Genomic DNA, 25,000 nt, shown 5'->3' with positions numbered 1-25,000 from the left:
GTCTAGAGAGATAAAGTTCCCTCAGAGCGGCTCGCCCCGACTCTGAGACCGTTTAGAGAGATAAAGTTCCCTCAGAGCGGCTCGCCCCGACTCTGAGACCGTTTAGAGAGATAAAGTTCCCTCAGAGCGGCTCGCCCCGACTCTGAGACCGTTTAGAGAGATAAAGTTCCCCTCAGAGCGGCTCGCCCCGACTCTGAGACCGTTTAGAGAGATAAAGTTCCCTCAGAGCGGCTCGCCCCGACTCTGAGACCGTCTAGAGAGATAAAGTTCCCTCAGAGCGGCTCGCCCCGACTCTGAGACCGTTTAGAGAGATAAAGTTCCCTCAGAGCGGCTCGCCCCGACTCTGAGACCGTCTAGAGAGATAAAGTTCCCCTCAGAGCGGCTCGCCCCGACTCTGAGACCGTCTAGAGAGATAAAGTTCCCTCAGAGCGGCTCGCCCCGACTCTGAGACCGTTTAGAGAGATAAAGTTCCCTCAGAGCGGCTCGCCCCGACTCTGAGACCGTTTAGAGAGATAAAGTTCCCTCAGAGCGGCTCGCCCCGACTCTGAGACCGTTTAGAGAGATAAAGTTCCCTCAGAGCGGCTCGCCCCGACTCTGAGACCGTTTAGAGAGATAAAGTTCCCTCAGAGCGGCTCGCCCCGACTCTGAGACCGTCTAGAGAGATAAAGTTCCCTCAGAGCGGCTCGCCCCGACTCTGAGACCGTCTAGAGAGATAAAGTTCCCTCAGAGCGGCTCGCCCCGACTCTGAAACCGTTTAGAGAGATAAAGTTCCCTCAGAGCGGCTCGCCCCGACTCTGAGACCGTCTAGAGAGATAAAGTTCCCTCAGAGCGGCTCGCCCCGACTCTGAGACCGTTTAGAGAGATAAAGTTCCCTCAGAGCGGCTCGCCCCGACTCTGAGACCGTCTAGAGAGATAAAGTTCCCCTCAGAGCGGCTCGCCCCGACTCTGAGACCGTTTAGAGAGATAAAGTTCCCCTCAGAGCGGCTCGCCCCGACTCTGAGACCGTTTAGAGAGATAAAGTTCCCTCAGAGCGGCTCGCCCCGACTCTGAGACCGTCTAGAGAGATAAAGTTCCCTCAGAGCGGCTCGCCCCGACTCTGAGACCGTCTAGAGAGATAAAGTTCCCTCAGAGCGGCTCGCCCCGACTCTGAGCCCGTTTAGAGAGATAAAGTTCCCTCAGAGCGACTCGCCCCGACTCTGAGACCGTCTAGAGAGATAAAGTTCCCTCAGAGCGGCTTGCCCCGACTCTGAGACCGTTTAGAGAGATAAAGTTCCCCTCAGAGCGGCTCGCCCCGACTCTGAGACCGTCTAGAGAGATAAAGTTCCCTCAGAGCGGCTCGCCCCGACTCTGAGACCGTCTAGAGAGATAAAGTTCCCTCAGAGCGGCTCGCCCCGACTCTGAGACCGTTTAGAGAGATAAAGTTCCCTCAGAGCGGCTCGCCCCGACTCTGAGACCGTCTAGAGAGATAAAGTTCCCTCAGAGCGGCTCGCCCCGACTCTGAGACCGTCTAGAGAGATAAAGTTCCCTCAGAGCGGCTCGCCCCGACTCTGAGACCGTCTAGAGAGATAAAGTTCCCTCAGAGCGGCTCGCCCCGACTCTGAGACCGTCTAGAGAGATAAAGTTCCCTCAGAGCGGCTCGCCCCGACTCTGAGACCGTTTAGAGAGATAAAGTTCCCTCAGTGCGGCTCGCCCCGACTCTGAGACCGTCTAGAGAGATAAAGTTCCCTCAGAGCGGCTCGCCCCGACTCTGAGACCGTCTAGAGAGATAAAGTTCCCTCAGAGCGGCTCGCCCCGACTCTGAGACCGTCTAGAGAGATAAAGTTCCCCTCAGAGCGGCTCGCCCCGACTCTGAGACCGTCTAGAGAGATAAAGTTCCCTCAGAGCGGCTCGCCCCGACTCTGAGACCGTCTAGAGAGATAAAGTTCCCTCAGAGCGGCTCGCCCCGACTCTGAGACCGTTTAGAGAGATAAAGTTCCCCTCAGAGCGGCTCGCCCCGACTCTGAGACCGTTTAGAGAGATAAAGTTCCCTCAGAGCGGCTCGCCCCGACTCTGAGACCGTCTAGAGAGATAAAGTTCCCTCAGAGCGGCTCGCCCCGACTCTGAGACCGTGTAGAGAGATAAAGTTCCCTCAGAGCGGCTCGCCCCGACTCTGAGACCGTCTAGAGAGATAAAGTTCCCTCAGAGCGGCTCGCCCCGACTCTGAGACCGTTTAGAGAGATAAAGTTCCCTCAGAGCGGCTCGCCCCGACTCTGAGACCGTCTAGAGAGATAAAGTTCCCTCAGAGCGGCTCGCCCCGACTCTGAGACCGTTTAGAGAGATAAAGTTCCCTCAGAGCGGCTCGCCCCGACTCTGAGACCGTTTAGAGAGATAAAGTTCCCTCAGAGCGGCTCGCCCCGACTCTGAGACCGTCTAGAGAGATAAAGTTCCCTCAGAGCGGCTCGCCCCGACTCTGAGACCGTTTAGAGAGATAAAGTTCCCTCAGAGCGGCTCGCCCCGACTCTGAGACCGTGTGGGGAGCCCCAGTGAAGGCATCCTTCGCTTGGTGCTATTATACCAGCTCCTCAGAGCAGACATTGTAAAGTATTAATGAAGTCATATTTTTATAAAACACTGTAGTGAAAGTGATCGGCTGCTGTTTCTCATTAAACGACAAATGAGCTCCTCACAGTCCAGTTAATAGTGAAGTCACTGAAGGGGAAGATCACTTTACAGTAGAATTTCACAGCTCCTGATCAGCTTCATTAGCTCACAGCTTTGCCAGGATCAACAACGATGACATTATCAGCGTTCAGGTGCATCGTCCCTCGAATAAGCACCAGGTTTGGTACAGAACCTTGTGGTGTCAGTGCAGCACCACCAGCATTATCCATCCAAACGTCTTTGTTGTTGTTGTGACCTCACGCTGATTTGTCCTGTATGACCTAAATCATGCTAAACAGACCAGAGCCAGACCTTAAGAGATCCCCAGAATGTCCTTTTTAAAATAAAGTGTTTGGCCATTAGAAGGACGGTTTAGATCGTTTGGACGGACAGTTTATCTGACTGAATTAAATAAAGTGCAGTTTCAGTGTAAATAACCAGCTCTCACACCCTGCTGTTAGCCCTGTCCACACTGCCTCCACCTTCACGGCCAGCAGAAAGCCAGACACTGCATGCTGATGGGCGTCTGGTGTTGACACACGCCGGCCCCCTGCGGCCCCGGCCCCCACTGAGAGCCCTTACACACAAACACACACACACACACACACACACTGCTCCAAATGACAAGAACAATAACAAGCGCAAGGAATCTTATATTAATTACAGAGTGGCCGTGGTGCGGCGCTGGAATATCGAGCAGCAGAGCAGAGACAGAGGTGACTGTAAAACAGCCCTGATTTATTTATTCAATCTCCCCTCAAAACAGCCATGAAGTTCAAGTTATTCATTTTTCAGCAGATTTTCTGAGATGATGAGATATGAGATCATTCATTTGCGTAAGCAATCAAAAATTGGAAGTGAGAAAAACAGGAGTTTCCAAAAAAAGTTCAAAAACTGATTAAAAGCTTCAGAGAAAACGTTCCTCCTAACAACCACCTGGAAGAGCTGGTCGACCCCAAACCTGCCCCCATCAGATAAACAGCGCTGAAAGCTTTGATCTCTGAGAGAGAGGAGAAGATCAAGCTGCTTCAGATCTGAAAACAGGTGTTTCTGTCCATCCTTCCACTGCGAGAAGACCACTCAGCACTGTGGGTCTGAAAGGACGTGTAGCTGATCGAGAAGAACCTCACTGAGAAAAGGAGACGGACACTAAAGATTACACCAACATTTGCACTCTAATTTTGAGATCTTTAGATCAAGAGCAGACTGTTTGCGCTCTGCCAAAGCAATGAAGGATTCCTCAAACCTTGTCCACCACTATTAAACATTGGTGGAAGATCAGCACCCTCTTGGAAAGTGTTCGGAAAGAAATCAGTTCTACAGTAGAATAACCACACCCTGCTGAGGAGATCAAGACATAGTAATCAAACAAAGAAGAATGCCACCTGGGCAGCAAGTCCAGTCGTGAAATTTCCTCACTACTAAATATTCCACAGTCCACTGTCAGTGGGATTATAACAAAGTGGAAGCGATTGGGAACGACAGCAACTCAGCCACGAAGTGGTCGGCCACGTAAAATGACAGAGCGGTCAGCGGATGCTGAGGGGCATAGTGCGCAGAGGTCACCGACTTTCTGCAGAGTCAATCACTACAGACCTCCAAACTTCATGTGGCCTTCAGATCAGCTCAAGAACAGAGTAGAGAGCTTCATGGAATGGGTTTCCATGGCCGAGCAGCTGCATCCAAGCCTTACATCACCAAGCGCAATGCAAAGCGTGGAATGCAGTGGAGTAAAGCGCCGCCACTGGACTCTAGAGCAGTGGAGACGTGTTCTCTGGAGTGACCAATCACGCTTCTCCGTCTGGGAATCCGATGGACGAGTCTGGGTTTGGCAGTTGCCAGGAAGTCAGTGGTTCTACACAGACCCAATGATCACTAGAAGAACCATTTGCATGGTTCTTTGCATGGTGAAATCGTTCTGTAGAGAGTGGAAGAATGGTTCTAAGTAGAACCTTTTTGAAAATGGTTCTGTATTGCACTCAAAAGGGTTCTGCCACTGTTAAAATGTCAGTAGAAGAACCCTTTTTGGTGCTACGTAAAATAAAATCCAACACATTATCCATCATTCACCACGCAAAGAACCCTTTTAAGCATGCAAATGGTTCCGTGAGTCTTCATGGTTCTAGGTTGAGCCACTGCTTTTAGTAAAGAACCCTTGAAGGGCCATCGTTGGTATGCTCCTGATGATTATCTTCTTCCAGCGCGGTGAACATGTTTGCTGGCACACAGCGAGTAGAGCCTCGGGAACGTTGCTGAAGGTTTTTAACCTCTGCGTTTTTTCGGCTGCATCTGAGGAGCTGTGAGCGTTTCCCCTCAGGCGTCCTCCTCCTTCACTCGCTCCCGCAATCACAGCCAACCCGCTGCAAAACAACAGGTGCTACAGCGCTGCCTCGCACACCTCAGCTCCGCATAGCCTTGAGCTACATCCTACAACGGATGTGCATGAATCTTTCAAACGGCAGATACAGCTTAGCGCTACAAAGCCGGAGTTTTAATGGCTGAGCAAATGCACAGGAGAGAGAGACGTGCGGACGGATATTTTCCAAAACAGTGAAGACATGTAGCGTGATATGAAACGGCATCTGAGTACAACGCGAACGGCGGGTGTTACGTTATCCTTTAGAACGTCTCCAGCTGTAACTCATTTACTGTCTGTTCCACGTTCTCGATTAAAGAGCCGTGGAGACAGAGGGTTTGAGGTCGTCGCTCCTAAATTGCGGAATGCACTGCCCCCTTTTTTAAGATCAGTTGATTCTTTTAAAAAGCCTTTCTAAGCAGGCGTTTGGATAATGGTCAAGGCAGCTAAGGCATTGCCTTAAGCCAGTCCTGTTTCTGGTTTAAGTCGTTTGTACTGTGTCATGTTGTGTAGTTTATGTTTCGTAAAGCACTTTGTGGCTCGTGTCTGTGAAAAGCGCTGTATAAATAAATTTGACTTACTTCACGTTTAATTTACGCTGCGTAATCATCGCTGCTTTGGGTCTTACTTTGGGGGGGGTTACCGCTTTTCTACAAGACGATAAAATACACTGATTTATTAACAGCAATTTATCAAGTAGCAGTTCTTCCATCGTTAACAGCCAACTGTGGTTGCCAAGCAACATAACACAATGACTGTTCCATTGACAGCGCAATGGAAGGGGATTTTCCCCCCAGACTTCTGTGTAATTAAATAGCTGAGGGATTCCGAGCGGTTTGGTCTGAAATGGTTCAGACGTCTTTACAGTGGTGGTGATGGGAACCAGGCGTCGCCATGACTACAACACAGATATAGACACTTTATTTACCATCCAGAACCACCAGAGAACCTACACGAGTCTTCTGAGCTTCCGGGAACCCGGAAATGTGTGCAGAATTCCACACAAACACTTGATTTCAACGTCTTTTTATGAGGAAGCAATTTATCTGCCTCCACCAGGAATATAGGAGCTGAAGATATGAGGAGAGAGACAGGCAGAGAGAGAGAGAGAGAGAGAGAGAGAGAGACAGAATGACAGTGAGAGAGAGAGAAAGAGACAGACAGACAGAGAGAGACAGACAGAGAGAGAGAGACAGACAGACAGACTGAGACAGACAGAGAGTATGTGCTTGTATCAGAGTGTGTGTGTGTGTGTGTGTTAGAGGTGATGGTGTTGTAGGTGTTGTCTCTGTGGTTGTGTGTGTGTGTGTGTGTGTTGTAGGTGTGTGTGTGTGTGTTGTAGGTGTTGTCTCTGAGGTTGTGTGGTTGTGTGTGTGTGTGTGTGTGTTGTAGGTGTTGTCTCTGTGGTTGTGTGTGTGTGTGTGTTGTAGGTGTGTGTGTGTGTGTGTGTTGTAGGTGTTGTCTCTGAAGTTGTGTGTGTGTGTGTGGTTGTGTGTGTGTGTGTGTGTGTTGTAGGTGTTGTCTCTGAGGTTGTGTGTGTGTGTGTGTGTGTGTTGTAGGTGTTGTCTCTGAGGTTGTGTGTGTGTGTGTGTTGTAGGTGTTGTCTCTGAGGTTGTGTGTGTGTGTGTGTGTGTGTGTGTGTGTTGTAGGTGTTGTCTCTGAGGTTGTGTGTGTGTGTGTGTGTTGTAGGTGTTGTCTCTGAGGTTGTGTGTGTGTGTGTGTGTGTTGTAGGTGTTGTCTCTGAGGTTGTGTGTGTGTGTGTGTGTGTTGTAGGTGTTGTCTGAGGTTGTGTGTGTGTGTGTGTGTGTGTGTGTGTGTGTTGTAGGTGTTGTCTCTGTGGTTGTGTGTGTGTGTGTGTTGTAGGTGCTGTCTCTGAGGTTGTGTGCGTGTGTGTGTGTGTGTGTGTGTGTTGTAGGTGTTGTCTCTGTGGTTGTGTGTGTGTGTGTGTGTGTTGTAGGTGTTGTCTCTGAGGTTGTGTGTGTGTGTGTGTGTGTTGTAGGTGTTGTCTCTGTGGTTGTGTGTGTGTGTGTTGTAGGTGTTGCCTCTGAGGTTTTGTGTGTGTGTGTGTGTGTGTATGTGTTGTAGGTGTTGTCTCTGAGGTTGTGTGTGTGTGTGTGTGTATGTGTTGTAGGTGTTGTCTCTGAGGTTGTGTGTGTGTGTGTGTGTGTGTGTGTGTGTGTGTTGTAGGTGTTGTCTCTGAGGTTTTGTGTGTGTGTGTGTGTGTATGTGTTGTAGGTGTTGTCTCTGAGGTTGTGTGTGTGTGTGTGTATGTGTTGTAGGTGTTGTCTCTGAGGTTGTGTGTGTGTGTGTATGTGTTGTAGGTGTTGTCTCTGAGGTTGTGTGTGTGTGTGTGTGTGTGTGTGTTGTAGGTGTTGTCTCTGAGGTTGTGTGTGTGTGTGTGTGTGTGTGTGTGTTGTAGGTGTTGTAGGTGTTGTCTCTGAGGTTGTGTGTGTGTGTGTGTGTGTGTGTGTTGTAGGTGTTGTCTCTGAGGTTGTGTGTGTGTGTGTGTGTGTGTGTGTGTGTGTGTTGTAGGTGTTGTAGGTGTTGTCTCTGAGGTTGTGTGTGTGTGTGTGTGTGTGTGTGTGTGTGTGTGTGTGTGTGTGTTGTAGGTGTTGTAGGTGTTGTCTCTGAGGTCGTGGGTGTGTGTGTGTGTGTGTTGTAGGTGTTGTCTCTGTGATTGTGTGTGTGTGTGTGTGTGTGTGTGTGTGTGTGTGTGTGTGTGTGTAGGTCTCTGAGGTCGTGGGTGTATTGATGCTCCGTTTCCAGGCGGCTTCATTAAACACACAGCCGTGGTTCATCAAAGCCGGCCTCGCTCTACTGTTCCCTCTCAACACGTCTCTCTCCTCCTTTATCAGCTGCGCTCGCCCACTCCTCCCATCTCTCCGCTCCCCTCACGCCACTATCCGTGGGTCTTAATCAGGGCTTCGTATTCGGGTTTTCTTCCCCTCTTTGTTTTGTTTTGTTTCACTCTGTTTTTATTACTCGGTACCGCCTGCATTGCTCGACTTCTCCCCTCCTCACTTATCAGATCACCGGGGTGTTACTCACTGAACCAACTTTACACGTCTGGACTCATCGATCAGTAACCACTATAACTACTGTGAAGGATTTTCCATGACTATTATAATTATTTTAGTAACTTTGCTTATTCATTCATTTCTGTGCATAATTCAGGATCTACTGAATGATTTTCCATAACCAGTACTAATGATTCAGTAACTGTTATGCATATTCAGTAACTATTATGAATAATTCATTATTACAAATGATTCCATAACCGCTATAACTGTTTTATTTGCTGTTATGAATGATACAGTAACTGTTATGAATATTTAGTATCTGCTATGAATCCATAAATACTACAAATTCTTCATTAACTGCTGTTTCCGTATCTGCTGTGAATAATTAATTATGTGAAAAATTAATGTGTTCATTCTGTAGTTGTGAGCGTGAGGAACTCTGACCTGAACTGACCTGAACTGACCTGAACGTGCCTAAACCGAACTGACCTGATCTGCGCTGTGGACGCACATACCGACATTTCGAGTTTAAGGGGCTTCGAAACAAACTGTGGCTATTCAGTTCCAGTCTTTCCACCCACTCTGCCGTTTCCCGTATCTCCCTCGTTCACTCACTCCTCCTCCTCCTCCCTGCACTTCGCCTCTCGTCTTCCTCGGCTCGTGCTGCTCTCCTCTCGCTCATCCCTCGTTCTCTCTCGTTTTCTCCCCAGGGCCCAAGCAGGACATGATCTACGACTTCTGGCGGATGGTGTGGCAGGAGAACTGCTACAGCATCGTGATGATCACCAAGCTGGTGGAGGTGGGCCGGGTGACTAGACCCCCCCCCCCCCCCCCCCCCCCCCCCCTCTGTGCCGAGTCTCCCTCCAAACCGCTAATGACCACCATCCATTACCACAGCACTGCGGCCAAGCTCACCGCCACAGCTTGACCGTGACAGTCGGTTCCCCTGCAGAGACGCCTCCTCGTGGTTTATTTTTCCGCGGCGCTGGAGTCTCCCGGCAATTTGGCGCAACTCGCCAACTTCGTTGCGGAGTCTTAATTGATAGCTGAAAAATGAGTGCGGCGTGATGGAGACCGCGCGCAGCTCGTTTGCTGAAGTAATCAGGCCTTTAATTACCACGCCGACTGCACACTGATATTCATCAATTACACTTTTAATGTGGACACATTTTAACGGCCTGTATGATGTTTGCGGTCTGTGTTTCATTAAGAGCTGAGCTGTGTGGCGAGTCTGGGATCTTATGGTCCCCAGTGCAAACACCAGAACAGGAGCTTTCCTGTAAATCACACTCAAGCGCCGCAGAACGTCTCAGAGAGTGGAATTAGTTGATGATCTGATGTTCCTCGTGTTGCGACTGTTGGAAGGTTATTATAAGATCGTTTCACTCGTTTGCAGACGTTTAAGATGCAGAATGTGCTTGAGGAAAGTAAAAGTATCTGCCAGTGTGGAGAGAATAAGCTGTACACCAATTGGGCAGAACATCCTGACCACCTGCCCACTTTATCAGCTCCACTGACCGTATAGCTGCTCTCTGTAGTTCTACAGTTCCAGACTGTAGTCCATCTGTTTCTCTGATACTCTGTTACCCTGTTCTTCAGTGGTCAGGACCCCCACGGACCCTCACAGAGTACTGTTTGGGTGGTGGGTCATTCTCAGCGCTGCAGTGACACTGAGTGGATCAGACACAGCAGCATTCTCCATTGAGCTGAAGAACTATTTCACCATGATGATGTTCTTTGAGTGTTCCTGGTTCTATATAGAACAATTTTCTTTAGTAAAGAACCCTTAAAGAACCATCTTTTTAAGTGTTTGTTCTATACAGCGCCAAAAACGGTTCTTCTATTGTTGCAGTATCAAGCTTGTATACAATAGAAAAACCCTTTTTGGGTCTATATAGAACCCTTCCATATAAAACCATCTACAGCGCATTCTCCACCACCACAACGATTTTACCATGCAAAGAGTCGTTTATGTGTGCCAGTGTTTCTTGGAGCGTTCCTGGTTCTCTGTATAATCACTGTCTTCACTAAAGAACCTTAGAAGTAGGTATTTTGCAGGATGACCATAAAATCATTAAGTAGCGTGAAAGTTTGACCATTCAGAGCCAGGCTTACCTGAAACTCCCGACGAGAGCCTGGAGATCTGACTGGCTTGGTGTCTGGCGTGTTGGTGTTTTATTTCAGATGAAGTGCTGTAAGTACTGGCCTGACGACAGCGAGCTGTACGGAGACATTAAAATCACTCTGCTGAAGACCGAGACGCTGGCCGAGTACACGGTGCGCACCTTCGCCATGGAGCGGGTAAGAGCCTCACTTCAGCCTCCATTCACCAGCGGTCTAACAGCAGTGAAGGTCCTCGATCGAACAGCGTGATTATCCACAAGGGATGAAGAAAATCCAATTATGATCCTCCCAATTGACTTCGCTTTTATAATGACTTTCTTCGTCGCCGCGTCGGCCGATTCGCGTTTATAGGGTTTACCTCCTCTTTTTAAATCGCTGTCTGATTTCCAGCACAAACTAATTTAGCTAAATATTTATCACCATAGTTATTAAAATGAACGGAAGATAAAGGTCGTTCACTCTGCAGGTAAAGAAGAGTCAGTCTTGTTTTTCCGTGTAGCTTTATTCATGTACAGTGGGGGGAAAAAGTTCTCCCACTTAAAAAGATGAGTGGAGGACAAAGGAGCCTCTTCAAGAAGACGTTACAGGTCTGTGACAGCCAGAAATCTGGCTTGTTTGTAGGCGACCAAATTTATTATTAATAATAATTAACAATTATTTGCAAATAAATTCTTTAAAAATCAGACCATGTGATTTCCTGAATTTTTTTCCTCATGTTGTCTCTCATAGTTGAGGTCTACCTATGATGTCAATTACAGGCCTCTCATCTTTCTAAGTGGGAGAACTTGCACAAGTGGCGACTGACTAAATACTTTTTTCACCACTGCAATAAAATTTATGCAGGACTTTATTACAGGATGTATTATATTGTGCAGCTTAATGTGCTTATTGTGCAGTTCCATGTGGTTGCTAGGGTTTTGCTAAGAAATTGCTTAGTATCACAGGCCATTGTTGCTAGGTAGTTGCTATAGTGTTCCACATGATTGCTATGGTGCTGCTTAAACATTGCTTAGAATCACAGGCCTAGATGGTTGGTGTAGTGTTCCATGTGGTTGCTATGGTGCTGCTTAAACACTGCTTAGTATCACAGGCCGTTGTTGCGAGATGGTTGCTACAGAGTTCCATGTGCTTGCTGTGGTGTTGCTAAGACATTATTTATTATCGTAGGCCATCTGGCTAGGTGGTTGCTATACTGTTCCATGTGGTTGCTAGGGTGTTACAACATGGTTTGTGTAGTTTTCCAGGTGGTATATTCATCCAGGTATTTTTACGTGGAATTTGCTATGGTAGCCAAGGTGGTTGCTAGGGTGTTGCTAAGCAGCTTTTGTGATATCTATGATGGTTACTGGGGTGCTACTCGGTGGTTGCTGTATGGTTTCGGGAGTTTTTAGGGTGTTGCTAGGTGGTCGCTATGGTGCTCCAGGTGGTTGCCATGTTTTGCTAGGCAGATGCTGTGGTAGCCCAGGTGCTTTCTAGGGTGTTGATAAGAGTTGCTATGGTCTCTTTGGTGGCTGCTAGAGTGTTGTTAGGGGTGTTTCAGGTGGTTGCTAGGGTATTGATGAGTGCTTACCAATGTGGTTGCTTTTAGGGACAGTACAAACTTCAGGCCACCGTTCATCCCTGTTGAACAAATCAGGCTTTTAACAGTTTCTATGTGGACACCATACATCCAATGGAAAAGCTGTGCTAAAAGAATACAGATCAGACGGGAACAGCAGTCGCAGATAGAAAGCCCTTTGCTCAACAGATGCCTCAGTATTAAAAGTACCTTTCATGTATTTTCCCCTTTCTAGCGAGGATACCCGGCCAAACATGAGGTTTGCCAGTTTCATTTCACCTCATGGCCGGAGCACGGAGTGCCGTATCATGCCACGGGCTTGCTGGCCTTCCTTAGGAGGGTCAAAGCCTCCACGCCCCCCGACGCCGGCCCCGTAGTGGTCCACTGCAGGTACACAGGCACACTTACCACCTACTCTTCCCCTCATTATTCTCAATTACACCATATATGTATATCTTTATGTGTTTATATGAGCAATTACATGCAAGTGCTGTCATTTTATAGCTCTATTCATGCTAAATGTGCAACTTCTATGTAATTACTGTGCTGCGTCGTGATGGGCTCTCTTTATGGGCCGGATCATATTGTATGAAAAGTCACAGGCATGAATCTGAAACAGCAGCCTCTTCACTCTGTTGTCGAAGCTTCCATCTCTCTTTGTTGCCATGTCTACAGTATGGGTGCTGGGCGGACAGGCTGCTACATCGTCCTGGACGTGATGCTGGACATGGCGGAGTGCGAGGGAGTGGTGGACATCTACAACTGTGTCAAGACTCTGTGCTCACGGCGCATCAACATGATTCAAACTGAGGTACACAGAACGCACATTCATGGTCCGTGATTATATTTTTTGACTTCCTCTGAGTAGCGGCTTTACGTTATAGGCGGGGATGTAGGGGCTTCAGGGGTCAACCAATCACATAGCTGCATCTTTCACTTTAATCACTATAGTATCACCAGTGTATGCAAAATTTGGGCACCCCTGCACAAATTACATATTTTGTTGATTTTTGAAACAAAACATCTGCAGCAAACTATTTAAAAGCATATTTTTCTGCAAATGTTAATGGAAAAAGTCATTACTTTTACAAGCCTGGGCAAATGATTGGACAATCTTCTAATTCTAAAATCTGGACTGATTAGGCAAGGCAGGTCAAGAATTGTCATTAGGAACTGGCAGCTGATTCCAGAGCGTAATAAATTCTCTGACTCTCAATAACCACCAGCCCCTCCAAGCAGCTGGCAGAGGATCTGAAAATGAAGCTTATTAATGTCTGCAGAGCAAGAGACGTCTATAGAAACATATCAAAGTGCTTCCAACTCACAGTTTCCACTGCCAGAAATGTCACTGAGAAATGGCAGTTAAGAAGAACTGTCAAGCCAAGATCTGGAACGACCAAGAAAACTCTCAGAACTGCATGTATGTTTGGCAGAAAGGCAAAGCAAAACCCCCATATGACAGCAAAGGACATGCAGCAAGGTTCAGCTGACACACGAGGGCTGGTGCAACATTCTGCTGTGAACAAACATGATCTGAAAGGAAGAGTCATCAAAATAAAACTTTACCCAGCACCTCATCGCAAAAGTCTGAAAATCTAGAAACCAACATCTAGATATGCCAGATGCTTTTTGGAACCAAGTGCTGTGGAATGAGAGAGTGAAAAACTTTGACTACAAACACCAAAAGTTCTCCAAGAAAAAAGGAGCAGCATTTGATGAAAGGAACACCGTGCCAAGTGTTAAGCATTAAGGTGTTTCTCTTATGCTTTGGGGTTGTGCAGAAGACTGTGGCCCAAGAAACACTGCACATGTAGATGGAAGAATCGATTCCACTAATTCTGGAAGCAATTGTGACACAGTCAGTCCGCAATGTAAACAATGGCATCTCGTGAAGTGAAATGATCTTAATTCTAGTTGATCTTTCAAATGTTTACTATTTTAAGATGGCTGTGCACTTATTATAAGATTATCTATCTTATTCTATATCTAGCAATATTCTAGGTAGTATTGACTTGTTTTAAGTCGTTTTATTAAGTAAAATTCTCTCAGTATACCGGCAAATAATTGAGCTGGTTTTAAGCACATTTCTCCCAATATAATGAGATCATTTCACTTGATAAAATTACTTAAACAAGTAGGAAATGTAGAGAACTAGGGTAAATAATCTTAAATGAAGCTTCCAACAATCCCAACAGGAGAGATATTAGATTTATTGGCTCTATTTGGGATAATTTACTTGACAAGATGAGTTTTGCAGTGCGGAAAGTGAACGCTGGCTTCTAAAACAGGACAATAATCCTGAACGTACCTCAAAATCCACCAAGAACTGCTTCAAGAAATGCACGCCGAAGCTGTCGGCCCTCACAGTCTCCTGTCTTGAGCATCTCTGAATGAAAATCTGCGATTAGATCTTAAACATGATTTGAACAGGCCAAGAATATCATGGAATTAGAAGCGTTCCGTTAGGAAAAGCAGGTGAAATTTCCTGGCCCTTGTCATCAAATTTAGCCCCTTACCAAGCCGTGGGCCTGCTGGCAGCCCCAGAGGTGTATTCCACACTTCTATAACCTAAAACAGCTCCATTAATTTGCATTAATGTCTCGATCAATAAGCCTTACTATCTAATAAGCCTGGAATGTTAAGGGGTTAATCTCTTAAATGTAATACTGGCACCGTTTAGTAAAAGCGGTGGTTATTTCATGTTGTTTTCTTTCATTTGGCCAGGAAACAAATGAATCTAGTAAGAAAGAACAGAATCGCGAATGCTATACCAACAATGCCGTCCGAGGTCGTTTGGCCTGACGTACGAGCTGCACGAGAACCTGGACGCAACATGGGTTCTCCAAAGATCTGAAGCTGGCTTGGATGTCCTAAAACATACACAATACCATTCCCAGCTTTTTTGTGCTCAACCTGTCTGCAGCGCTCAGCGCATCCATCCAGCGCAGCTTAACACCTGCCTTTCGAGAAGAATCTCATCGGCGTTAGACTCAATAAACGTGGTATTAATGGGCGAAGCGTCACATCACCCACCGTGCCGGCGAAGTTGAGTTACGTTCATATGGGCAATCCTGCTGTCTGGCTTCGGTTTGCGTGAAATAATTCAATACGTGAGCAACGTTTAAGTGAGTAATTAATAAAAAATAAGCTGTTAAGCTCTAAAACAGGAGCGTAAACGATTAAATAGGCGAGTTAACTGCATTTCGGTTCTACATGTATGTGTTTACCCTTCACTGCTACATGATGAACGACGCATGCAATCAGAAAGTTAAATGCAGCTTAAGAAAAGGTCGTTATTCGTTCGTTTTGACGTTGAATGAAATCACAGACGCTGATTTGTTTAGCAGCAGCCACATTCTCCGTTTTTTATCCTCCAGCAGGCTTTATTCTGTTCTCGCTGTTCACCCATCAATTTTCATTCCTACCACTGCTCGTATATTATGCATTTGGCTGGACAGGAGCAAGAGAGGGCCATTATTTTCGGTGTAATCACTGACCGCTCAATAACGCCGGAACATTTACATCATAAAAACTTGGCTACACATCTGATCCATTTAAAGCCCCCATTCATATCCATACAACACTAACTCGGGCATGATGCCATTATTGTGTCTAGACTGCTTTCTAATCCCCCAGAGGTCTCTGGACGCAGAGGTCAGTGCTCCTGGCCGTCTGATTCATTGATGACTGGTGTAATGTGTTTAACCCTTTTCCTCGTGAGAGAGCAGAGCACAAACTAACGCAGTGGAACGTGGATGTTTTATGTGGTTGAACAGGTTCTAGTAGAATATGGTTTTGGTCATCTTCTTGTGTCTCCATAGCAACGTCGTCCGTGAATTTTGACAGGAGTGAGACAGATGTTTCTCCCGATTCACCCTGAAGAGTGTTTCTATGCCGTGAAAGTACATTTTGTGAGTCTTTAGTGATTAGTGAGCTGTACAGAATTCACTACTATATCCATTTAATCTCCTCGTGTTTTGTGATACAGCAGCGTTTACGAGCATAAACAGCTGGCAGTGAGAGCTACACAGGCTGAAGTACAGCCTCCACATGTGGGGGGGTTAGATTAACAAACTGTTACACTTAAGTTTGAGCGTAAAGTGCCACTGCTTTCAGGTTCACGAGCCACTAGAATTTAACCGGTTGCACCAAGTGACTTTAATGTAGGACTTAAGATGTGCACATACCATATAGACGGTGTAGGATCTGCTATGAAATCAGTTCAAATGGCTAGTTGACTTGATTGATGGGGAAACTTGCAAGAAAATGAAATGTGCTGTAACGGTCCAAGATGACCAGCCTGAAGTGCTATAACTTCAGGGAACTCCAATTCCCAGAAGTCCTTGGGCTGATTAGGCCCAACCTGACACACCTGTGGGCTCCTCTGCTTAAGGCTGTGGCAAACAGAAGCCCTTTATCACACCTTTGTAGAGGGGTGACCGGTACGCTACTCAGCCCAGGTGGGAAATTCTGTCTCTAGTCTTAAACTCAGCGTGAGGTTTAGGATGGACTTCACACCACAACTTACGATCAGGCTTACGCTCACCTGGTGCAACTGGCCCGGGACTATATATAATACCCCCCCCCACCCCGTATACATTCACTATGGGCCCCATTTTTGCTGTTCTACTGTGTGGTCTAAACTAAATTTGCCACGTCCAGAAGTGATCATCCAACATCACTACCTGACCTCACTAATGTTCTATCAAATCCTCACAGCAATGTTCCAACATCTACTACACAGCCTTCCTAGAAGAGTAGAGGCTTGTCAGTGTAAACCGTGATGAACATTTTGCAAGTTATTCAAATAAAAATGTATTATTATAGTTCTGAACTTTCGGCGGACTGAGGTCATGTTGTTTTCGACTTTTCGGGGGGGGGCTGTGGATTTGATGGGGGTTGACATTTGCGGCACAGCTGTAGGAAACATCTGGGCCCTGATGCGTAGAATATATAATCAACGTGTTGAGGTAAAAGAGCACGAGTGCAGGCAGCACCGGTTAGCTTGCTTCCTCTGAGCAGAGAAGTTTGACAGTGGAACGCCGTCCAAATCCTGCGTTCCCTCCGAATTGTCCAAGGTCTGGAAGATCTACTGAGAAGTTAAAAAGGGAAGGAACCCTGCTGTGAAACTTTGTCGCGTCTTATAAGAAACAAACCGGAAAAATGGGATTATTTAATATTCCAGCTAACATTTGAGCATTTTCACTCACTTTGAATCTCTCTCTCTCTCTCTGTCTCTCCCTCTCTCTCTCCCTCTCTCTCTCTGTCTCTCTCTCTCTCTGTCTCTCTCTCTCTCTGTCTCTCCCTCCCTCTCTCTCTCTCTCCCTCCCTCTCTCCCTCCCTCTCTCTGTCTCTCTCTCTGTCTCTCTCTCTCTCTGTCTCTCTCTCTCTGTCTGTCTTTCTCTCTCTCTGTCTGTCTTTCTCTCTCTCTGTCTGTCTCTCTCTCTGTCTCTCTCTCTCTCTCTCTCTCTCTCTCTCTCTCTCTCTCTCTCTCTCTCTCTCTCTCTCTCTCTCTCTCTCTCTCTGTCTCTCTCTCTGTCTCTCTCTCTGTCTCTTTGTCTTTTTCTCTCTCTCTCTCTCACTCACACACACACACACTCGCTCTCTGTCTCTCTCTCCCTCCCTCTCTCTCTCTCTATCCCTCTCTCTCTCTCTCTCCCTCTGTCTCCCTCTCTGTCTCTCTCTCTCTCTATCCCTCTCTCTCTCTCTCCCTCTGTCTCTCTCTCTCTCTCTCTATCCCTCTCTCTCTCTCTCTCTCTCTGCCTGTCTTTCTCTCTCTCTCTCCCTCTCTCTCTCTGTCTCTCTCTCTCTCTCTCTCTCTGTCTGTCTTTCTCTCTCTCTGTCTGTCTCTCTCTCTCTCCCTCTCTCTCTCTGTCTCTCTCTCTCTCTGTCTCTCTTTGTCTTTTTCTCTCTCTCTCTCACTCACACACACACACACTCGCTCTCTGTCTCTCTCTCTCTCACTCTCTCTCCCTGTCTCTCTCTCTGTCTCTCTCTCTCTCCCTCCCTCTCTCTCTGTCTCTCTCTCTCTGTCTCTCCCCCTCTCTCTCTCTCTGTCTGTCTTTCTCTCTCTTTGTCTGTCTCTCTCTCTCTATATCCCTCTCTCTCTCTCTGTCTCACTCTCTGTCTCTGTCTCTCTCTCTCTCTGTCTCTCTCTCTCTGTCTCTCCCTGTCTCTCTCTCTCTGTCTCTCTCTCTCTCTCTCTCTCTCTCTCTCTCTCTCTCACTCTCTCTCTCTCTCTCTCTCTCTCTCTCTCTCTCTCTCTCTCTCTCTCTCTCTCTCTCAGGAGCAGTATGTGTTTATCCATGACGCTATCCTGGAGGCCTGCCTGTGTGGGGAGACTGCCATCCCGGTCAGTGAGTTTGCTCTCACCTACAAGGACATGCTGAGGGTCGACACCCAGAGCAACACCTCTCAGCTCCGAGAAGAGTTCCAGGTGAGAACTTTCAGCCGCAGATCATGGTAACACTTTGAGACGGTCTTCTAAACATCCACAGCGCAGCAGCAGTCAAAAAGAATGGCTCAGAAGATGCGCAGTGATGTTTAGCACCTGTTCGTTTTACCCCTTCGGACCTTAACGTATCACCGCGATCTTGCCCCCTGAATTCGTTAAATCTGCCCTCTGGGGTGTTGCAGAGCGTGCACCAACTGTAGCTCTGGTGTTGGAGACAGTGTGGTAGTTGCTGAGGCTCATTCAGAATGCACTTCACATCATTGATTTGTTCCATACAAGAAACACAAATGGTCATTGAAGTGTGAAGTTTGGCTCATGGCTCAAGTTCAAGCTCGAGAGGTTTTTCTGTCATTTCAGCTCCACACAAGTACACAGTGGAATGAAGCAGCACTCCTCCAGGACCACCACAGCAACTCGAGTCAATACAATAAACGCAGTGCAGACAATACAGTGCAGTAAATACAGAGACCTGCAATAAATGCACAACACCGACTATATAACACACCACAGGTAGCAGCCAGAACAACAGGAGCTGATCAGATTTATCCGAGGAGGTGCTGTAATCTGAGGGATCATCCATGAGGTCTGTGATTTTAATCCCGTATGAATCTGCAGTGCCTGGAGTTTTTCACAGGCTGCTAAGTCATCTTGCCAAAGTGAATTACCTTCTGTAACTGGCTGAACTCCGAGTTTCTCAACACCTCAGTGCCGCTGCTGGACTGAGAATAGTCCACCAACCATAAACATCCAGCCAGCAGCGTCCTGTGGGCAGCGCCCTGTGACCACTGATGAAGGACCAGAGGACGACCAACACAAACTGTGCAGCAGCAGATGAGCTGTCGTCTCTGACTTTACATCTACAAGGTGGACCGACGAGGTAGGAGTGTCTAATAGAGTGGACAGTGAGTGGACACAGTGCTTAAAAACTCCAGCAGCACTGCTGTGTCTGATCCACTCAGACCAGCACAACACACACTAACACACCACCACCACGTCAGTGTTACTGCAGTGCTGAGAATGACCCACCACCCAAACAGTACTTGCTCTGTGAGGGTCCATGGGGGTCCTGACCACTGAAGAACAGGGTAACAGAGTATCAGAGAAACAGATGGACTACAGTCTGTAACTGTAGAACTACAGAGTGCAGCTATACAGTCAGTGGAGCTGATGAAGTGGACAGTGAGCGTAGAAACGAAGAGGTGGTCATCGTGTTACGCCTGATTGGGGTATATTCCCCGTCATGTCTAATCAGCAGAAAGGAGGTGTAAAGCCTCCTCCCCCACCCAACGTCATGTTTTGGGTTATTTAAGTGCCGTTTTTGTCATTTAGCAGCACAGTGTGATGTGATTGGTTGAAAGTGTGGCGCCTGTCACATCATGCTGACATAAACACCCATACAATGATGTTTGGGTCCAAGCTGTTTGGGGTAATTGGGGGAAATTCCACAGATCCTTTACCCCATAAGAATCATCGCACACAGATTACATTACAGACCTCCTACTAACTAATCCAGCTCCAGTGGTGCTGAGGTCTGGACTCTGGGGCGGTCAGTCCATCGTCCAGCTTCTTTGTTTGATGTGTCCGTCTCCTTTTCTCAGTGAGGTTCTTCTTGATCAGCTACACGTCCTTTCAGACCCACAGTGCTGAGTGGTCTTCTCACAGTGGAAGGACAGACAGAAACACCTGTGGATGTTTTCAGATCTGAAGCAGCTTGATCTTCTCCTCTCTCTCAGAGATCAAAGCTTTCAGTGCTGTTTATCTGATGGGGGCAGGTTTGGGGTCGACCAGCTCTTCCAGGTGGTTGTTAGGAGCCCCATTTTCTCTGGAGCTTTTAATTCATTTTGGAACTCCAGGTGTAAAAACCTAAAAAGTTCACCTCCCCAGTCAGTAATGGTGAACAATAATCACAAACGTCCTCCGTAACTAAGAACTCTTTATTTTGGTTTAGTCATTATTGCGTCTTGAGAAGTTAAAACGAGACATTATTTCTACCTGATGGTTTATACGGGACATATTGGCCCATTTTCACTTCATCATTTTATTTTTGGGAGTCTAGAAAAGATTTACAGCTTCATTGTTCTAGAAACACATTCTCCTACTTTTTCTCACACTGTTCATCTCTGTTCACCCTGTGTCCGTCCTCTGTCTTTAAGCCCCGCCCCCGATTAGCCCAGTGTGCTCTGATTGGTCAGCCTCTAGAACGGTTCCGCCCCTCCAGGTTCCGCCCCTGTCCTGCAGTCTGAAGACAGACCCTTCTCTCCTGAGCAGCTGTAACTCCGCTGTGGCTGGTTCTCCGGCGGTGTCGGTTCTGCCGGATCAGTTTGATCCAGAGTGGATCCTGAAAGTCCAGTCAGCGTCTCTCCACACGCTACAGCACTGACCACACTCTTCCTCCTCCAGTAGCCGCTGTGCGCTGTATGAGGGGCGGAGCTCGCCGGTAGGCGGGCAGTAAGGACTGTGTTACGAGATGATGTCATCCTGTAACAAAGGAAAAGGGCAAGGCGCTTCAGGCAGCTGAGAAAAGTGGGTTCTGTGGGAGAGAGGTTCTCCCTCTGGAGGGAACGCTGAGCTTTGGGACTTTGCGGAACGTTTACATGAGCAAAAAGGAAAGAGAAAAACTAGAAAAGCGTAATTGGTCCCCTGAACTGAACATTTCCCAGATAGTACCAAGAATTCTGTTGGGATCTAAAAAGTTAATGGAATCTTCCTGCTTGTTGCGTTTAAACTCCGTTAGCGCCGCAGCAAAACTTTTCATTTCGTCGATAAATTTAGGTTGGAAATAAAAGACGGTTAAAATCTTGAAATGGAACGTTGTCCAACCAGGACTTTTTCCTGTGTGGTGTCTAAATAGATACATCCAGGCGAGCTTTTCCATTGGTCAGGACGTCAGGCGCTGCACTGGAGGCCTGACGCATTAAATTGCCTGCTAATATATTTAGAAAGTGGCCGAGGAACCAACCGATCAACCGATCATGCCCTGATTTGCAGCGGGTGGAACCATGAGACAGAACCTCACTTTAGTGCCTGGAGCTTTGTGACTTTGCGGAACGTTTAGATGCACAAAAAAGCTACGACACACTAAAGGAAAGGGAAAAGACAGGAAAGCAAACCAGGTCCACTTCAAACCAGAATCAGAGGCAGATAAAAACTGGCTTTTTTCCCATCTGGTGGAAAAGGACTCTCATTCCAGAAGTATGTGATCCAAACAGGTGGTTATTCTGCGCTGGTAATATGTTAATCGCAAAGTTGTGCCAGTGTTGATTTATAGGGCCGTTTTTAGTGGACTGGCCGCCCACACCAGCACCAAGCGTCAGCCGACTGCCAGTAATTAGCGCCTCTTTTAGTAAATCTGCTCAGTGGTTATGTATTTGCATTCGTTTCTGGGTATGTAAATATAATCACTTAAAAAAAGAAATGTATATATTTATGAGGAGCTGTTTCTGACTGCTGCTGCACATTTCCACTGTATAATATACAAGCTGTTACTAAACGGAGAGGTGGCTCACGCTCCTGGCACTTACCAGCTCTATGAGCAAGAAAGCTGGGTTCGGTCCAGTTTATCTGTCTCTCAGCTGACCCCACGCTTGTCTGAGCGGGTTGAGTGACGTGCAACCATTTCTATGATGGAGCGAGGCAGCCTGTAATTTGGTGGTTTCTTTTTTAAAGTCCCCTTGTTGACTGTGCAGTGGAAACAAATCGACAGATGATTGCAATGCCTCCGTAATTACAGGCTACTCTCCAGCAGCTGGTTTGAAGTTTACCTGGTCAAGTCTAAATGCCTGAATGTATTTCAGCGGAAAATAAACCTCTCAATGCATCTGATTGCTCTGAAAAGCACAGAACAAGAGCAAATCAAGTGTGCTGGACTGGAATCATAAGCTCTTGTTTGACATTGGGCACTAATGCGTGTTTCGGAGAATAATAATAATGGGGCGCAACTAGTGAACGCAGCAAATTGGAATGGAAGGAAAGGAACGAGGCCGTTCTGAATGACAACGTGCGTCACCGAGAGTTCTGCATATTCCCTTAAAATAGTGCTGAGAAGAGTTTGTGTGTGTTGCGTTAAAGAGAACAGTGTTGTTTCATGGCGGGACCTGCTACTGGCTAAATGTTCCTAATCTCAAGGCAGGCCGCTGATTGTATTTAAGCAGCCGCGGCGGCCGGTTTTGTTAGTTTTGCACTATTTTAATGAGCCGTGTCCGCCGCCTTCATTTCCCCGTGCCTTTTTCACATTAAGATATTAATGACCTCATATCCGCATAGCCCGCAGCACGTTCCTGGACCGCACCGCCTGGCGCTACATCGTCGCCGGCCGGCCCCAGATGTAATCTTAACGCCGTGCACACGTAATTGGAATGGCCCATTTGCTCTGCAGGGGCCGAGCTGGGCGAGAGATAAGCATCGACTTCAGTAATCTACGGCATTGTCATTCCAGTCCCATTCATCCACGGACTCGTAATGTGCTTGTTCGTTATATATATGCGGTCTGCCTGAATTTGTTTTTGGCCATTAAGCCGCGTGGCCGTTCTCCCGCTGCTGCTAAATGTGTTTCGGGCCTCCTCGGCCCGATGATTAGAATGTGAAATATTGGAGTGAGTCAAATATTGACAGTGGTCTGTTTGCACTAAGTAAATATGTCTCGCCTTGCTTTTGTCTCCTCCGCTTTATAGATTCTCTCTCGCGCTCTGGCTCTCGCGCTCTGGCTCTCTCGCGAGTAATGATCAAATAACTCAACCTGCATGCTAATCACTCAGTCTGAGCCTTCGTGATGGATCGGCGCCAGAGATCTGCATATTTCTTTTAACTTCGCCACCAGGAAAAGGGGCTTTTATCATCTGAAGGGGAACCCCACCAATCCTGCGCACGATCAAATGGTTAAGATGCAAACAAAGATGTGAAACGCTCAGATCCGCTCACAGTGGAGATGATGGGAACCAGACGTCCCTCTAAAAACTCCTCACAGTGGTGGTGATGGGAACCAGACGTCCCTCTAAAAGCTCCTCACAGTGGTGGTGATGGGAACCAGACGTCCCTCTAAAAGCTCCTACAGAAAGTTCCTACATGAACTGGTTCTGAATTCACTGCCTGATGACTGAGACGCTGTTTTATGAGAGTTTAGAGAACTTCAACTCCATTCATGGTGGAGGGAGACATGCAGGGCGCTGTGCGGCAAAATAGTCCCCAAAGAAAACTCATTATTCCAGATTTTCCACTGTTTTCCATCATCAACATTCCATATAAGCTCAGAAGACTCGTGTAGGTTCTCTGGTGGTTCTGGATGGTAAATAAAGTGTCTATATCTGTGTTGTAGTCATGGCGACGCCTGGTTCCCATCACCACCACTGTGAAGACATCTGAACCACTTCACACCAAACCGCTCCGCACTGAAAAAAATGGTATCTTATCAATGAAATGATCTTAATTCTAGTTCATATGTAATATTTCTTGTTTTGAGATGGTTGTGCACTTATGATGAGATTATTTTTGCTTATTTCTAGACATTTTTAACAACAAGCAAATTTATTATCTTATAATAAGCTTACAACAATCTCAACTGGGGAGATATTGGATATATCGACTAGTTTAAAGATCATTTTATTTCTTACAGTGTGAATCAATTTGTTTACATCTCCAACACTGAATTATGGAGGAATTTTGCGAATGCCGCTCTTTTAATCAAAAGTGTGATAAAAAGATTGAAACATTCTACTAAATACCCTCTAGCCTTCGGTATGAGCTCATTAATTCATTTTTTAAAATATTTATGTCAATATTGTAGGTCAGCTAGCCTGGTAATATAGCCAGCTCTGCGTTCTTCTTTAATTAGGCTTGTTTTTCTACCAGAACCAACGCCTATAGGAACTGAATCTGAACGCAGCCGCTGCCCACTTTCATCATTCGCATGATACTTGATATCTGCACCGTTTGAAAGCCACTGGTTTAAAGAACCTCCACAAAACGTAAAGGATCAATATCAATTAAAGGATTTTCCTAGAACCGCACGTCTAAGCCGGCGAGAGCACAAAAGCTTTTCTCTGGGTGAAGCAGCCTGACTGATGCAGCACTGTCAGCAGCTCCGTACTGAGAGCTTCCTCTGCCTCTTCAGTCTCTCTGTTCTTTCTCCTTTCCTGTGGTTGTTTGTTTCTCCCTCTTTCCGCTGTTTTCTCTTCCCACTCCACTCTCCTGTCGAACATTGTTTTCCCTTCCTTTATCCTCCCACTGCCTCCTCTCTGCGCCTCTTCTCCCCGGTCGTTAACTCTGGACGTGTCTCTCTCCCGCTCAGACTCTAAACTCGGTGACCCCTCACCTGGACGTGGAGGAGTGCAGCGTGTCCCTGCTGCCCCGGAACCGGGAGAAGAACCGGAGCATGGACGTCCTCCCGCCAGACCGCGCCCTGGCCTTCCTCGTGTCCACTGAGAGCGACGGCAACAACTACATCAACGCTGCGCTGATGGACAGCTTCCTGCGGCCCGCCGCCTTCGTTGTTACCCCGCACCCCCTGCCCACCACCACCGGGGACTTCTGGAGGCTGGTGTTCGACTACGGCTGCACCTCCATCGTCATGCTCAACCAGCTGAACCAGTCCAACTCCGCATGGGTGTGTGGCGCTTTGAGCTGACTGTTAATGTAGGGACATTCTTGTATACATGACCAAATGAAACATGTTTTAATATCAGTAAAGTGCAAAGGCTTGAGTTTGGAAGAGCCGCTAGAACAGGACCGGCTGCCCCAGCCGTACGTAAGTTTTATGCATTACTAAATCAGTGAGTTGTACCACACCGGCTAGACTTTACGTTTAGTTTAGTACACAGTAAAAAATGATCTTTTATCTTACACAGTTAAGTCAG

The 25,000-nt window shown here is 47.1% G+C and overlaps 1 protein-coding gene across 5 annotated transcripts in view; it reads left to right on the top strand.

Moving 5' to 3' along the window:
• ptprua (protein tyrosine phosphatase receptor type Ua) overlaps positions 1-25,000 on the top strand; it is a 430,978-nt gene that overhangs the window by 387,964 nt on the left and 18,014 nt on the right. For all 5 annotated transcript variants that reach the window (XM_037540130.1, XM_037540149.1, XM_037540134.1 and 2 more), the window contains 6 exons: positions 8,727-8,824; positions 10,201-10,317; positions 11,934-12,088; positions 12,374-12,509; positions 17,985-18,134; positions 24,436-24,750. In XM_037540130.1, coding sequence (XP_037396027.1) covers positions 8,727-8,824; positions 10,201-10,317; positions 11,934-12,088; positions 12,374-12,509; positions 17,985-18,134; positions 24,436-24,750 — 971 coding nt within the window. The remainder of the gene's footprint in view (positions 1-8,726; positions 8,825-10,200; positions 10,318-11,933; positions 12,089-12,373; positions 12,510-17,984; positions 18,135-24,435; positions 24,751-25,000) is intronic.

Source organism: Pygocentrus nattereri, chromosome 1 (assembly GCF_015220715.1).
Source record: "Pygocentrus nattereri isolate fPygNat1 chromosome 1, fPygNat1.pri, whole genome shotgun sequence".
Classification (NCBI taxonomy): domain Eukaryota; kingdom Metazoa; phylum Chordata; class Actinopteri; order Characiformes; family Serrasalmidae; genus Pygocentrus; species Pygocentrus nattereri.
The sequence above is the reverse complement of the archived record's forward strand: the minus strand, read 5'-3'. Positions and strand labels throughout refer to the sequence as shown.